The 16,983-nt window shown below is 36.7% G+C and overlaps 1 protein-coding gene across 2 annotated transcripts in view; it reads right to left on the reverse strand.

Moving 5' to 3' along the window:
- Positions 1-14,491, reverse strand: part of LOC102221801 (tuftelin-like) — a 32,171-nt gene extending 17,680 nt beyond the window's left edge. Inside the window, exon 1 of one of the 2 annotated variants that reach the window (XM_023345448.1) lies at positions 14,304-14,491. In XM_023345448.1, coding sequence (XP_023201216.1) covers positions 14,304-14,363 — 60 coding nt within the window. In that variant the 5' untranslated portion in view covers positions 14,364-14,491. The remainder of the gene's footprint in view (positions 1-14,303) is intronic. The other variant, XM_023345449.1, reaches the window with a different exon arrangement.
- Between the last annotated feature and the right edge of the window lie 2,492 nt (positions 14,492-16,983).

The raw sequence follows: 16,983 nt of genomic DNA on the forward strand, positions 1-16,983 counted from the left end.
CATTCAACTTATGAAATATTTGTTATTTTTGGAATATTATATAAAGCCAGTTTCTTAAGGACTAAAAAGTAGGCTATAAAAAATACGCAGCAAAAACACAAAATCTTGCCAATTTTGGTCTAGGTTTTAGAACAAATATCTTGGTACGCTTGAAATAAGATGAAACTAAATAACATATGATGTTTCAGCAAGATATGGGAGGCTATTTTAACACAGCAATTCCTTACAATTACAGAAAAAGTACTTGTTTTATTGGCAGATTATTTCACTTATAACAAGACATTTTTCCTACGTTACATGTGAAATAATCTGCCAATGGAACAAGTACTTTTTCTGCGATTTTAATGAATTATTGACTTAAAACAAGCTCTTACATCTTGCTAAAAAGCTACTTATGAGTTAGTGTTGTCTTATTTTAAGTGTAGTAAGATACCAAAGTATTTTGGTAAGACCTACATTTCTTGGCAAAATTTTGTGTTTTTGCAGTGTATAAATGGTAATATATCGACCGTTTGCAACTACGTCACTTAATCATTCGAAGCGCCGTGATGGGCGTCGGAAGTGAGAATTGAACAGAGCAACTGTTCAATACTCCAACAACTGGCGAGTTGTTTCTGCCAGTTAGTTCACGGTTTCTACTTGTTCGAGTCAAGCTAATGTGTCCGTGAACGTAACACACCGGGTTGGGGCTCATTTTCGGCGATATTCACAATAGTTGGAAATGGAACCGACTCGTACTTCCTCCCTCCTGACGTGTTGCTCAAATGACCGACTTTGCCTGAATTCACACCGCATAATTTATGTCACTTTGTCATAAACAGTGGTTCCCCTTAAACACGTAAAAAAAGACGATATGCTAACCAGTTTTTTTTCCCGGACATGCCAGGCTACATGAGGATGGGGCAGTGTTTCCTTGGTTACGGATGGCTATACGCATCTTCGCCATAGTGCGAATATTTGATGTTTTTCTAATCCAGTGTTGTATAAAGTACTGAAATCTCAGAGTCAAGTAAAAGTACAAGTACCTCTCCAAAATATGACTTTGGTAAAAGTCGAAGTCACTGACTGAAATGTTACTTGAGTTAAAGTCTTAAAGTATCTGAAACTTCTTGTACTTAAGTATGGAAATTACTGTAAAAATGGATGTACTCAAGTAATGTAATGAAAAGTACAAGTAAAAAGTAAAACAAAGCAAATGCAGTTTGAATGACATTTTTTATATTTTGGTAAACTTGTCAAATACACTTAAAATAATGTACCCAACCAAGTGCAGGCAAAATTAAACCTGCTAATAGATATACCTGCAGGCATCATTTAGTTAAGAAAATTAGGTGCTTCACCTATAGCACAAGGTTAACTTAACCTGCTTTACAACTGAACCAGCTTCTTAGTAAACCCTCCAGGACAGAAAATACAAAGTTTTTGTAAGCCTTAAGTTTTCCCTTCAAGTAAGGTCAGTGCTGAAAATGAGAAAAATAAATAGTACAGAAAATGCGGCCAACATGAAGAAAAAGAGCTGTTACGATTACTCTACTTCACAAATCAGTGAATCAGTCAATGCTACAGTCAGTAGGTGGTGCACACAACTGGTCATTATGCAAAAGAAAAAAAGAATTGGGAGGGAAATGCAGCTTATTGGCATCTGTAAACCTGGTTTTGAACTTGCATGCCTTTCCTATATTCGTTAAATTTAGTCTAAATTGCTATCGCTATGGCTTCTGTCCCCCTTGAACAGAGGAGTCTAGGTAGCCTGCTACAGTCAACATTAGGCCTCAGCTAAATACACCACGTGTGGAACTGAAACAATGCCAAACAAAGTTCATTTATGGTCAACGTTTCACAATACAGTAGTGCCTAGTGACCAAGCTATAGTTACTGAAACAGGAGGATTATAACCATTTCATAAGACGTTACCTCGATGTGTTTCTTCAAGTTGGACGGGGAGTTTTTGTAAGATAGAATTTCCACATCTTCGGGCAGGAATAACATAAACTGCATGCGGTACGACGAATCTTTAACACCCACGAAAGAGTATATTGTGTTTAAATAAGGCCATGGGCTCTCGTCACCAGCTGGTGGTTCCCCTGGAGCCGTGTCCGACATAGTTGCAGTCGTTGTGGTCTCTGTCTCCTCCTCCATGTGACTGCTGCTGATTGCGAGACTTGCTTTGTGTTTAATGGGAGAAGCGAAACAGGTGTATCCTATTGGTGGTGATGAACAAGCCCAGGCAAGTAGGCTACGGACTTTGTTCGGTAGCCTGCTTGCTACTTGCTAATCAGTAGGTGGGGTCAAAACACTTCGTTTCTCTCTCTCGCTTTTTTGTAACGAGTAACTAAACCACACATTGAAAATGTATCGGAGTAAAAGTACGCAATTAAGTTCGGAAATATAGTGAAGTAAAAGTGAAAGTCATCAAAAATTGTCATACTCCAGGAAAGTATGAAGTACTCCAAAATATACTTAAGTAAAGTAGTGAAGTATTTTTACTTCGTTACTATACAACACTGTTCTAATCATACTTACTTATAAATTATGAGCGTTAATCTTCTTACCTTGTAAAAAGTGTTCGCTACAAATCCGCGATGACACCGAGGGCCGACAGTCATTATTATTGACAGCTGCTATCCATCGCCGCGCCGCCGTACCTTCCCTCATTAAAAGTTACACAATAAAATGACAAGTTTGGTTTGTATTCTTGTCTGTTTGTGCAGCTGACCCCGCAGCATCCTGTGACCATTTTTAATGCGAAATCAACTAAATAAGAGCGATATTAGGCTACCAGATGTGCGGTTTTTGACGGGCTTTACAGGAGCGCATATCGGTCGGTCGTCGGTCATGGCGGAGCGGGCCGAGCTTCGACGAGAGTGACGTCACGTGAAAAGGGTCAATAGAAGGATTACATCTTCAGTCAGAATGTTCTTCTGTTTACTTTTGTAATTTATGAAATATATTTCCATGGAATAAATTGTGTTTTTGTGTAGATATGGTACTCAATGCAACATTTTAATGTAAAATTTCCTTCAGTGATATATTTAAAACATACAGAGGAACTTAGAAAGCAACAAAGAATAAAATAGTCTGGGTTGCCCTTCCAGCTGAGTGGCAATGAGCCCTGAGGGGCAGTCTGTTCTCATTCACTGCTGTCCTGCTTTCAGGCATTCCAGACAAAAGAGCAGGAGGATGGATCAGTGCTTCAGCTGCTTTACAGATTCCAACTTGTTTTTCCACTCCCACTTATGGATTTTTGCAATTAGGAATACCTCTCAGAATTGGGAACACTTGGTGTAAATGTAAACAAGACTTGTTTCTTCATCAGCTCATCTGCATTCACAAGAACAACACCCTTTCTAGGAACAAATGAAACTGTCTTTCTTCAACCAAGACTCTCACTGCAATCTGTAAATCTGTCCAATAAAAGCTATAATTGCCAAGAGGAAAACCATTTTGACAAAATGTCATGTAAAACTGGGGAAAAAAAGAGATAATTTCCCGTTTTAAAATTTGCATCTAATTGTAAAGGATTCCGTTATGGGAGAAACAGAACTGCCAGGCAGCTGGCTGAAAGAAGGCGACTACATGTTTCCCTTGAGTCACAAGAAAGACAAATTCTGAAGTCTATAAATATTTCTGATCATGAAAAATGGAGAATGAAAGCCTTTCCTGTCCAAATTTTTTTGGACAGGAAAGGAGCCGACTGCAGTTGAAAAGTGGACAGACATCCAGATGAATTTGTCTATTGATGTTAGAAAGATGGTGGGGGTTAGTCAAGCTCAGCTTTTGAAGTCTTTGTCTGTTTGGACAGACCAAGAGATAAAAAGTCAAGTTTTCTACATATTTTATATAACTATAAATAACAATCAGCATTTTCCAAACTCAAATAGTCATAAAGGAAATGTTCACCAACCTCCAGGATGTTGAACCTCAAGAAACACCACATAAAACTCTAATTAAGCTAACATTTAAACAGCAGATTGTCTGTTGAGCAGCTGACTGCAGGATCCACTGCAGCAGAAAGCCTAACTAAACTAGCTAATGTTAACTTGATACACTTGGTCCTCACAAGAGGACACAAGAACAAAATAGCAAAACGTATACAATTCTGCAACCAGCGCTTGAAAACCACCAGCAAATTCAGTAAATATATGAAAATAATATATATTTTTTTACCAACTCATGCTACCTGTCTGTGTTACAAAGTTTAAACTTTGTAACAAACTTGTTGAAACTAAAGAAATATTTGCACCTTTTATTCCTAATTACCATTTTTTCTAATAAGGCAACCACAAACAATCAATATTTCATAATAGTTAATATTGTTTGAGACTAGGAATCAGCCCATCCCGAGTTTTATAGATTTATAACAAACATCCCTGATTTCTTAATGCCTGTATCATTACGTAATACAGACATCTGCTCCCTTTATAACATCCAGTCCCATGTCATTAAACTACTGTTCTCCATTACAGCTGCTCATCATTTAGGAGATGATCTCACTTTAAAGATCGACACTCTATACAAGGAGTCATCCACACAAAGCATCAATCAATGCACAGGACCAATAATTTGCAGCGACAGACGGTAGCATCATCAGTAGAGTTCACAGACGTCTGTACGGTTCATTTATCTCCAGCTACATCTGGTGTTATGATGGAGCAACATGACTACACGTTACAAATGGGTGGAGAACTCAGACAGTACTTGAAACAACTTTATATCAAATATTTTTTGCCCAACATGTAAAACAGCTCATGTGACAAAAAATGTAATAAAAATTATTTGTACTTTAAAAAAAAAAACACCTCAGCTTGGATAGATTCATAAAATTCAAGATAAATCTATTTTTAAAAAAACCCAAAACATTGAAATTTTAAAAAGCAAAAATAAATAATCTCTCATCTCCCTCCACAGATAAAAAATCCCCCACCATAAAATACTTTATCTCAAAGAGCCACTATCATATCTACCTGAGCAGACGAAGCAATCTGAGACTCTTCCCAGGCAAATGTGATCCGGACCGACTGTGTCTGTGTTGTGACTAAGCTTGTGGGAAGTCACGGTTGTCTTGCCTTACAAGGCTGGGTGAGGCACTGCCAGGCCCAACCCTGTTCCTGCGCACTGCTCCTCCAGGCGGGGAGCTACAGTGCCAGTCGACGATAGCCTCCCCTGTAGGACTCTTATGACACATGCACAACGGAAAAAACGGGGAGAGACGTTCCCACTGCCTTGATCATAAGCAGCCAAGAACAGTTTATATTAAACCGGGGAACATTTTAATAGTCCTGTGTAGCTTAAAGGTGACCTATTATGCAACCTTGAAGAAGTTTGGATACGTCTATTTGCTGTAGAAAGTATGCTCATAAAATTGTTTTGCTCATAATTGTTCTTACAGTTCTGTCAATTTGAGATGTTTTAGGGTCTCTTATTAAAATCAAACAAACTGCTGATCACACCATTCAACATTTACACTCACATGTAAAAATAACTGCAAACGGACTCACAATTATATAATCATATATCTTTGAAAAGCATTAGTAGCGCCTCCTGCACAACCAACAAGATTACGGCAAGTGGTTTCTGGATGGCAAGTCAACAACACTTGTTGCCATTGTACAGCACATACAGTGGTAAAACCAGCTGACCAATGCTACATTCACACTGGAGCGTGAAGTGACCCAATTCCGAATTTTTGTCAAATCATATTTTTTCACACTTACAAATATAAGCGACTTGTATGTGATCTCCAGTGTGAACTACAAACGACCTGAAAGTGTCCCGCATGGGCAGCAAAGCAATTTTGAAGTTGTTGTCTGATCAGAGCAGCATATTAACAACTTAATCCTCATTATTGTCTGCCATGGTTGTTGTCGTTTTTCTTCCGGCTTGTGCTTATCAGGATGCAGAGTAGTGACGTTTATAGAGTATCTGTGACGTTCAGGGTCTTGGCCGTTCAGATTCAGGTCACATTTGAAAAGATTGTATACGTATCGGATATCCAAATGGCCTGGGTCGCATTTGAAAAAAATCCGACCTGTGTTGTTCAGACTGTCATAAAAAGATCAGATACAGGTCGCATTATGTCCAAAAAAAAAAAATCTGAATAGGGCCAGTTCACGCTGTTTGCATTGTCGTTTCTAAGTGTATTTAAAGCAGGGACTAGCTCAAGCTGCAGTGAACTACAACACACTCCTGTGTAAAACTCGCCTCCCTGTTGCTTGATGATGGTCTGACTAGTTAACCGCTAAGTCAGGATGTCATACAGCTGTTAATAAAGTGTATGACGTCATGATTCTATGTTGCTGATTAAATAAAATCATATGGTAATAACAGCGTATACGTGTATGGCAGATATAGCCATCAGTCCGTGCTAAGCGTATGACGATCTGACAGCGTATGCTGATCTGACAGAACACCGGAGGTTTTTGAAAAGGCTTATTTTCCAGACACCTAAAAACATGAACTTGTTGCCAAATGCTGGCAATAAGTTCAGCTGGGTGTTTTAAGAGCTTGGGCTTTTTTTTAAGAAGCAGCAGAGACCCAAATGGAAGTACAAAAATAGGCAAAATTTTAATTTTACATAAAACATCTCCTTCAACATTCAAACTAAAGCAGAGTTTTATTATTTCAGCGATTCAGTCCATGTCAGTGAAAGTACTACGCATGCAAACCTGTGAATCCTGAGTTACTGAGGTGATAAAAACGGCAAAAGGACAAGGCCATCGTTTGTCTGCCAGACGGTGACATTGGTAGGTAGCAGCACTCTGGGGAATGTGTCATGCTGGTTACATAAAGCTGATTAATGAAAAGTCTTTATATAACCGTTTCTGGTTTGGTTACAGTGTGCAAAATAAACAAAACTGTGCAAATAAAACTGACTGAACACCCCAAATATGTTCATGTTTGTCTGCGCTGGCTGTCCTTACACACATTTAAAGCTAACAACACAAAGTGTTTGGTGTCCTTTATATCCCTAATCGGGGGGAGTAATGGATAAAGTTTTGTCATATATAAAGTTTTATCATATATAAATAAAATTTGTCATAAAAGATGCACTATATTTATAAATTATATATATTCAGCAAAAATATATTTTATGATATCTTTTAGCTGAATTAAAAATGTTCATTTAAACCATAAGTTTGTTTTTGAAAGGAAATTCAGCTTTTCACAGCAAAAAACCAAAATCTTACCAAGTATTTTTGGTCTAGTTCAGGGGTGGGCAATCCTGGTCCTTGAGGGCCGGTGTCCTGAAACTCTTAGATGTCTCCCTGGTCCAACACACTTTAATCCAACAGCTGAATCACCTCCTAGGTGCAGTCAAGTTCTCCAAAGTCTTGCTAATAACCTGATTATTTGACTCAGGTGTGTTGAAGTAGAGATGCATCTAAAAGTTGCAGGAGACCGTCCCTCGAGGCCTGGAGTTGCCCGCCCCTGGTCTAGTTTCTAGTGCAAATATCTTAGTACCCGTGAAATTAGACAAAGCTGCGCACAAGTAACATTTCCACAACATATCTGGGCTTGTTTTAAGTAAATAATTCCTTAATATTGATGAAAAAGTTCCAGTCCCACCACCAGATTATTTCACTTATGGGAAAAATGTCTTGTTATAAATTAAATAATCTGCCGGTGGAACAAGAACGTTTTTAAAATCAGGAATACAGACATGAAATGTTTGTTCCAGTTTTTGCTGATAATGGATACGAGTTGATGTGTTGATTTAATAAATCATAAGTGTTTATTTACTTAAAACAAGCTCAGATATCTTGCCAAAAAGCTACTTGTAAGTTAGTTTTATCTTATTTTATGTATACCTGCATTTTCACTAGAAACTAGACAAAAATACTTGGTAAGATTTTGTGTATTTGCAATGTTTAAGTGTGAACAACTCACAAGGGAGAAATATCAGGTGGGAAACAAAACCGTTCAAAGACTCTAAAGGACAACTGACACCAATAAATGACTCAATCAAGTCAGGGATTCAAAAACAACAACAACTAAAGCTCTAAAAGAATGTCCACTTGCCCAGAAGGAACACTTTTAAGCCAAAACAAAGTATGCACAGACTGGAGAGAGAGGATGAATACTTTAGGGATTTTCTTTAGATGACTAGGTCTAAAAGCTTGAGACACTGTGTCTGTTTGGAAGAAGAGAGGTGAATAACCCAGAGAACCGGAGCGAATCATGGTCACTTCATTGGCTCTGGGCCTGGGAATCTTGTCAAGTTGAAAGAAATCCAGAAGGAATGAAGATTTTGAACCAAACATCTAAAGCAGTCAGCACCAAAACCGTTCTTTTTCGTTTTCCAACATGACAAAAAAAATAAATGATGTCATTTATTTGACAGTGATCTCAAATAAATGTTTGTTGTTAAATAGGTGCAGAAAGAAGACCTCAAGAATGTGAGCATTATTTAAGAAAATTAATTCACCTGAAAGTCAAGGATGAAGAGAAGATCAGGGTCCTTGCAAAAAGGTAATGAAATTCGGTAACACTTTATTTAAAGGGGTGTGCATAAGACTGTCACAAGACATGAAGTGTAAATAATGACCCTTGATGCAAAGTTTACACTTTTAATGCAACTTTTAGTGCAACTTTGCATTAAAAGTGTCATTATTTACTGAATGACACTTCATAACAGCAGTTATAAACATTCATATAGACTCGTTCATGTTCATGACAGGTGTTAGGTCATGTTTATGTCAGTCTTATGCACGCTCCTTCAAATAAAGTGTTAATCCAAAAGAGCTTCAAAGAACAGTGAGCTGGGGTTCCTCAAGAAACTTGTTTAAAAAAACTACAACAAAGGCAGGCAGCTTAATGTTTAAGGAACATTTAAAAAAAAATAAAAATTTATGTGGAATATATTAATATCCAGAAGTATAAAGCAAGCATTCAAAGGATGTTTCATAAAAACTATGCTAAAAACTATTTAATCTGTTTAGGAAATCTTGGTAAAAATGGTAAAATCATGAACCATTGTTCTTTAATTTTTACTTAATTTTGTCTAATACTTTAACAATTAACCATGAAGATCTGAATAAGATGAACTGTGACCCCAGCATTATTATACTGAAAACCTACCAAATGTCCAACAGCTGTCTGTTCATGCCGTTCTTTTAATAAAAGTGTACATTAAACATTTGTTTTTTTATTATTCCTGAGTGACTCACACATATTTGTAGTTATAACTGTTATTTCTTGACTTGCCAGCAGTGGAAACATGCCATTTAAATGTTTGTTTCACACATAAAAAAAGACCTTCAGCTTGATCTCTTTATGATGGCCATGTAAATACACGGCAGAGTTGACAGTAAACAGATCAGAATCCAGCTAAGCTATTTTAATAACATCCTAGCATGGAAAATGATAGGTCTCCTCTGCTTGCTCTCACGCTATGAGAGAAGATGCTTCAGGACTGCGGCTCTGCAGCAGAATGTGGTGAAAAGTTTCTCGTTCGAGATTATGAAATGCTCCGAGTTAAACTGTAAGAATTATCCACTTCATTACATCATGAACAAACAGAGTTAACCTGACAAACACTGCGTGTGTGTTCACTAAGGCCTGCACTTCCTGCATTACGTCTATATAAACATATTTTGTTCAGTCATGTCTCCGATACTCTTGGCATGCAGCATCATGATGGGAAATAATGCAGTCAGTTTCTCTTCTGTCTTTACAACATGTTGCGAAATGTTTAATCTTTATCTGGCAAAATCTCTTTGGTCTGTTTGATGACGTGCCATTTGATTGTCACATAAATGGTTAAGCGTGTTCCAAAAAATCAAAACAAAAAAAAAAAAACATTTGATTGCCAATCTGATGATGACATTTCTTTTTAACTACAGGCCCAACAGGTCTTGGCACATTCTTACTGAGTAAGCAACTCGGTAAAGTCAAGTCAATTGTTTTTCACAAAAGATTGACTTAATTAAGTTCTGGAGGGCTTGAAACAATAAAAAGTGTTTTTAAACAACAAATAACACCCACAGGGTGTTCTTTGTCCTTTCGGCTTGTTTCAACACATCGACTCATATCCATTATCAGCAAAAAGTGGGACAAACATTTAATCTCTGATTCCTGCTAAAGTTTGCCAAACCATCCAAAAGTAACTCAGGATGTTAAATATGTGAAAAGAATATTTGTTTTGCACAATTAAAATGCACAAACATTTATCAATCTATAATTCAAACGTCTTTAATTTGGAGTATTATTTATGGTTGGTTAATTACATTCAGCTGTTGAATAAATAGATACCTTTTTCCTCACAGTTTTATGTTAATTAAAATTGCAGAAATGCGTGTTTTAAATGCTACAATAATGAGAGAGAGAGAATCTGTCAGATTTTTCTATGGTTATATCTGATTATTTATGTCTTTGAAATCTGACATTTACATCCATTTTCTGAGTTTTCTGCTTTTGAACTGCATGATTTGGGTCAAACCTTTTGGGTTTTCTTCGTTAAGCCTCTTACAATAGTTTTCTGGAGTTCTGGCTCATTTGTACTCACAGAGCTGGTGCAGCTGATTCAGGTTTGTAGGCCACCTCACTCTCACACACCTTTTCAGATCTGCCCACAAATTCTCTACCGGATTAAGATCAGGGCTTTGTGATGGCCACACCAAAACATTGACGTTGTTGTCATTAAGCCACTTTGTCTGAATGCTTATCGTCCATTTGGAAGATCAATCTGCGCCCAGCCTTTAACTTCAACATCATTTTCCACATAATTTTATTTTCTCCCATTGATTTTATGAAGAGCACCAGTTCCGCCTGCAGTAAAATAGCCCCACAACATGATGCTGCCACCACCATGCTTCACAGTTAGGATAGTACAAGCATCCCCGTTCTTCCTCGAAGTGTAACAATAACCTAACAGATCCACTTTAGTTTCATCAGACTACAGGACATGTCTTCAAAAATAGATAGATGGATATATGGATGAGTGGACAGACAGCAATATCTTTCTACAATCTAGATTGGATTTCCACTCAAACCTGGAAAAAAAATTACATTTCAGACTTTTCTAGACTGTTGGAACCCTCTGAATAAAACTAAACCATTTATACACAAACAATACAATCAAATATTCTAGATTTTAAATGTTCTGACATCAGTAGTTTCACCCAAGACTAGCTGATAATATAAATGAACATTAAATAAACAAATTTGCAGTACCATAATTCCGCCACACTTTGCGCTATCTGAAAAAATCCAACGGTTTCTGAAAGGGGAGACGTTGCGCTTTCCAGCCAATATCGGGTTATTACAGTAATTTCACCCCCAGCGTAGCAGGAAGTGAAATTAATCTGAGGGACACTCTTAATAGTAAATTACAAAAATTATTGCTAGACATTGAAAGTTCCAGCTGTTATGGATAAATGGGCAAATATATTTACTCACAAGACATTTAAAGAACATCGTACAATTAAAGTAAGCAAAAATATCCAGGCGAAGATTTGAAACTTAAATAGTTAAATGAAACACCTAAAGACTTTCACATAAAAAGCAGAATAAACCATGCAGATAATTAAATTGTTGCAAACGGTTAAACAAGCAACAACAAGCAAGCCAGATTTGTTTCTTAAACATGTAACTTAGCACAGATTACCATTGATGTCATTTATTTAATATATAAATTTGCAATCCCTACTGACTCGGCTTTGTTGCATGTAGGTGATGTAATTGGATATCTTGTTTTAACAAGTCTCTCCCACCTTTTTATGCACAGGCGCCTCCCTGAAAAGTGCCAGATAATTTCTTTATCTGTTTCTAAATGGTCAGAACATCTGGCCTGAAACGGCAGCATTGCATTTAGAAATAAGAGCCTGTACCCATTTCAAATGATTTATTTGTTTGGATTTGATATGGAAAAATAAACTTTTGTTAGAATATATTTTCAACCTTCAGCCAGAACTGTACCAGTAAAACGATGCTGTTTTTTCCTTGGAGTGAGGAGTAACGTTCACAAGTTAAATACACAAAGACATGAAAATAAGGAAACCCAGGTGAAGATTTATAAACTGATTACCAAACAGAAACTTTAGTGGGAAAGACCGAAGAAACAAGCTCAACTTCCAAATTGAGCTTTATTTTGAATCTTACAGTGCTGTGAGAAAGTATTTACCTCTTTACAGATTTCTTAATTTTGCTTGTTCAGATGAAACTGAAGAAGCTTATTTCTTTTCTTTTGCTTAAGGTAAGAAAAAGGAGCCAACAAAACCTGGTTTACATCCAGTTAACCTAGTTAACCTAATACCTGGATGCGTCGCCCTCGGCAACAACAGCAGGCATCGGTGTTTGCATGAACTCCTTCCTAGTGAGTTTTTAAATCACCGTGGACCCACACAGGAGGATTTTTAAAAAAGGCCTGTTTCCTGAAACATATCACAATATCTCAATCAGATTTAAGTCTGGACTTTGACTAGGTCACTAAAAAAAACAACTTCATTTTGATTGAGTCATTCAACTCTGGATTTTTGTCCGTTTTAATATTACAATAATTCTTTAAATTGGGCATGTTATGTTGCTTTCTAAGATTTTAAAACCTACTTCCTGTTGTTAGATTATATTGAAGTGATTTTTTAAATCTAAACATGTAATCAAGTTGTGTGAGGGTGAAATTGAACCACTAAGTTGTGATTAGTGGCGACTTTGGCAGGTTGTTTTGGATAGTTTTAAACCTTTAAATGAAAAAACAACATCTTTGGGATCCTGGGTGGCTCAGTTTGTGAGTAAGATCACCATCTAGGCAAAGGTGATTACCTCGTGTTTCCCTTCCCTGTAAAATTACTGTTCCATAAAGACCACTAGTACAAAAGAACATCTTAAAAAGAAGTCCATCATTTGTATTTGCTAATGTTTTGTTTGATGATCTGGAAGATTTAAGAGTGACAAAACCAATGTTTTCTGTAAGCAAGCACTTTAAAAAACATTGTGGTTTCAGGGGATCGTTAGAAGATCCCACAATTGACATTTTTTATGCCAAAGCTTTTCTAAATAAACTGCTAAGGGGCACCTGAAGGGTCATACCAACTCTAAGACAATGTTATTGTTCACTATAGTCATAAACAACTAACAGATAGCTGTACTATCACAAAGATAATATATCTTCTTTTTGCGATATAAATATATGTATTTTTAACATACATTGGCTGGTCTGCATTTAAATATTCGTCTATATCACATGTGTCAAACTCAAGGCCCGGGGGCCAAATCTGGCCCACCGTCGCTTTTTATGTGGCCCTCTGGACTCCAAATTACATCAATAAGTCCTTCCAGTTCTTCACAAATCTGCAAAATTGACATAGAATCAACAAATCTTTACATTTTTCCTGATTTCACTGCAAATTATTTCTCAAAATTGGTCAAAAACATTGAGTTGAAGTTTCAATGTAAAGCTGCCTCAGCTTGACTTGATGTCAAGTTATAGTAGGTGATTGATGGAGCGATAAATAAAAAGTCACGTTTAACATCATACATTAGTGCAAATATCGTAAAAAATCCTGGCAAATATTTCTAAATTAATGCCACAAAGTCTGTGATTTTGATTGCAAAAAGGAAAAAAAAACAACCACAAAATTCTTAAGAGACTGATCAGTGTGAAAAGATGTTCAATATTATTTAATTTTAATTGAATGCTGAAACAAACAGCTGTGTATTGATACTTTAACAATAGTTTCATCGATACATTCTGATTTTCAACACGGCCCAAAATGAAGATGAGTTTGACACCCGTGGTCTATCTGGATGGTTGATTAATTTCTGCTTATGGCGAATTGACTTTTGAAAAGAGGTAGACGATGTAAGATTTATTTTTTCTTCCAACTACTCCTTTTCATTCCTTTGAATCAATATGCGACACGTTCATTTTAAACTGCGAGTAAATTCAATAAATGAAAATGAAATAAATTGTATTTCCTGTTGTGAGCAACCACCAGGATGCTCTTCTGTGTGTTTTAAATGATAAAATCTGTTTACCGAGTGCATCAAACATCACACGCACATCAAAACAGGTGCACTGCTACGCATCTATTCCTACATGTTTATGAATATATAATGTGTGAAAACGTCTCCAGTGGGTATTACTGCTGTCAAACCTTAAACTCTTTTTAATGGTGAAACTTTAAACACTTTTTAAAGGTTCTTTAGGAATTTGAACCGGAGCCAAAAGGGAGGAAAACAAGCTGGGCTGTCCGGTTAGTTAACTCCACAGCTGTTGGAAATCAGACAGGCCTAGGCTGTAAAATAATCTAATGTAGTGTGACTAATGTTCGCTATTCAAATAATAGTTTTAAAACATCACTCACGCTGCTTTTCTGGTCTTCTTCTCCACTGTCCGCCCTCCATCTCCCTCTCAGTCCGCTCATCTTGTCGCCGGAAGGTGACGAAAACACAAACAGAGATAAATAAGTGGAGTAGAAACTCCCTCCACTGTATTTTGTTTAAAAATATCCTTGACACGACAGAGAGCGGGACTAGAGGCGACCAGACACCTGATGCAGTTTGTTGTACCTCTCCGTCCGTCTTTGATAGTGATGCCTTCACGGTCTGCCCAGGTGTTGGTAAATATGAGAGACCAGCAGGTCTGCGCCTCACTTACATAAAACCCAGACCCATGTATTACATATAAACATGTTGAATATACAAACAATAAATAAGTATGGATATACCAGTCTACTTTAAGTTTCATTTTAAATGTTTTCCTTCTCTTTTTGGCTTTTCGCCATCACACATGAATCTTCCTGTGAAACAGATGACTGATGCCGACTGTGAACAATAACATGTTAAATCTATGTTCATTTTTTATTCAGTTTGAAAATAAAACATCACCACCTAACTACTGGCTAAAAAAAATGACTGAAATAGTGACTGGAAGTTCTGGAACCCAGATTTACGACAGGAAGCCAACCAGGTTGTTGAAGCAGAAGTACTTTATTTAGATGAACTTAACTGTGACAGGGGAGGAGAAAAACTGAAAACAAACCACAGAACAAACACAGGATATAAAAATAATTCCCATCTCAGACAAGACTAAATCTAACCAGTTCTGACAAAAGACCCAGAAATCTATACAAAAGCAGATATACTCTAAAAAAGCCACAAACCTTTTGGGTTACCAATAGATATTTGTTGTATAGTCAGGGGCTCAGACTCCCTATATTTGCATTGCTTTCATGTGGACTTCGATGTGTTAATAAACTGCATTTATTACCTGTCAAAGGTTTTCAGTTAAATTTTATTTCAAACTTTTAAATTTAAAGGTGATTATTCCTCAACGTGAAATCTCTGCGGTTTTGCTGAAATTAGTTTTCACACCCACAGCTGAACCTCATCGGTCTAATCAAGGCGGTGTTCACCTCACCAAGGTGGTGCATTTGCTGCTTCAGGACATTCGAGTGCCGGACATTAGAGAGATATAATACATATTAGCTGTGTTTACATTAAGACAAATTTGGAAAGATTTATGAGCAAAAACATAAATTTTACGGCGGCGTTCTAGGCCTATTGTAGAGTAAAAAAAAATTCCATCAAAAAACTGAGAAATTTTGAGATTGATCTCAGAAATTTCTTTAAAATATAAAATAATAATAAAAAAAGAATGTTCTGAATTTTAAAAGTCCAAGAATTGCTAGAAAAAATTCAGAAGAATTTGAGAGTTTTTCTGAATTTTCTTCTAGCAAATTTGGAACTTTTAAAGTGGTTTTTTTTTCCTGGAAAATTAATCTAAAAAGTTCTGCGCTTTCTTCTGGCGAGTTTTTCACTTGAAACTCAAACATTTTGACATTGATCTTGGAAATTTTCTCGAAAAAAACCCCAACAAAAAACAAAGGATGCTAGAAAGAAACTCATAAATTTTGAGATGAACCTCAGAAGTTTTTGAGAAAAGTTTGGAAATTCACGACTTTTAAAGTAAAATAAATCCAGAGGGTTTTTTTCCTAGCAAATATGCAAGTTTTCAAACTCAGACATTTTCTAAAATCCTTTCCTCATAATTTGTCAAATTAATCTAACATTTCTGAATTTTTCTAGAAAATTTTCAACTTCATACTCAGCCTGTTTTTTCTAGAACATTTCTGAAACGATGTTTGGTGGAAATTTACTCTTTTCTATCTACAATAGGAGCAACACTGTCATAGATCTGTAATGCTGTTTAAAAATTCCTTAGCATTTTTATTTCAGGTTTAGCTTTTCTCACATAATGTTTTCAGGTTTTATTTTATTTTATTCTTTTGGAAAACATGATCAAATCGGTTACTTTAACATTCTGTTGCAGTGAAGCTATAGAGCATAAAAGCAGCAGCAGCAGCAGCAGCGTGATGCAGGGAAGGGATTCATTACTCTTCAGTCTAATGGATAATTTCTGAGACTAAACTGCGTCTGACCTCTGGGGGGTCGATGGCGCCTCCGTCCAGCAGACCTTTGGCAGTGGTGTAGCTGAACCAAAGCATTTTGCTCTCTGACGCTCCCCCGATCTTCTTCCACAAGGATCCCATCAGACGATTCTCTTCATTTGTCTCATCTTAGAAAAATTCGGCTCATCCTCCATTTATGTTTTAAAGCGATACACTTTACAGGATCCTGCAGGTCTCCTGCTTCCTCTGCACTGCAGCTAATTCTGCGCCAGACCTGCAAATAGGATAAGAGAGCTGTTTGATAGCGACACGTCAGGTGGCTCACCTGTCACCTCCTGCTTCTCCTTTGGATAAACTCCCTTACCTTCAATGCCACAGAGGAGGAGATTGTCACAATTTCAGACTTAAAAGGCATAAATGGAAGTGAACATGCCATTTCCCTTGTATACGTTAATGATTAAGCAGTTGAAGTTGTGGAGAAATAAAAATATCTGTATACCATAATCGATAACAAACTCTCTTTAGATGAACATGTGGACTCTATGCAAGAAAGTTCACCAACATATATGCACTATCATTGCATTTTAAGGAATTTTAGCATGAACAGTAGTTTTATAAGAATGTTTTAAATTGC

Source organism: Xiphophorus maculatus, chromosome 13 (assembly GCF_002775205.1).
Source record: "Xiphophorus maculatus strain JP 163 A chromosome 13, X_maculatus-5.0-male, whole genome shotgun sequence".
Lineage (NCBI taxonomy): Eukaryota > Metazoa > Chordata > Actinopteri > Cyprinodontiformes > Poeciliidae > Xiphophorus > Xiphophorus maculatus.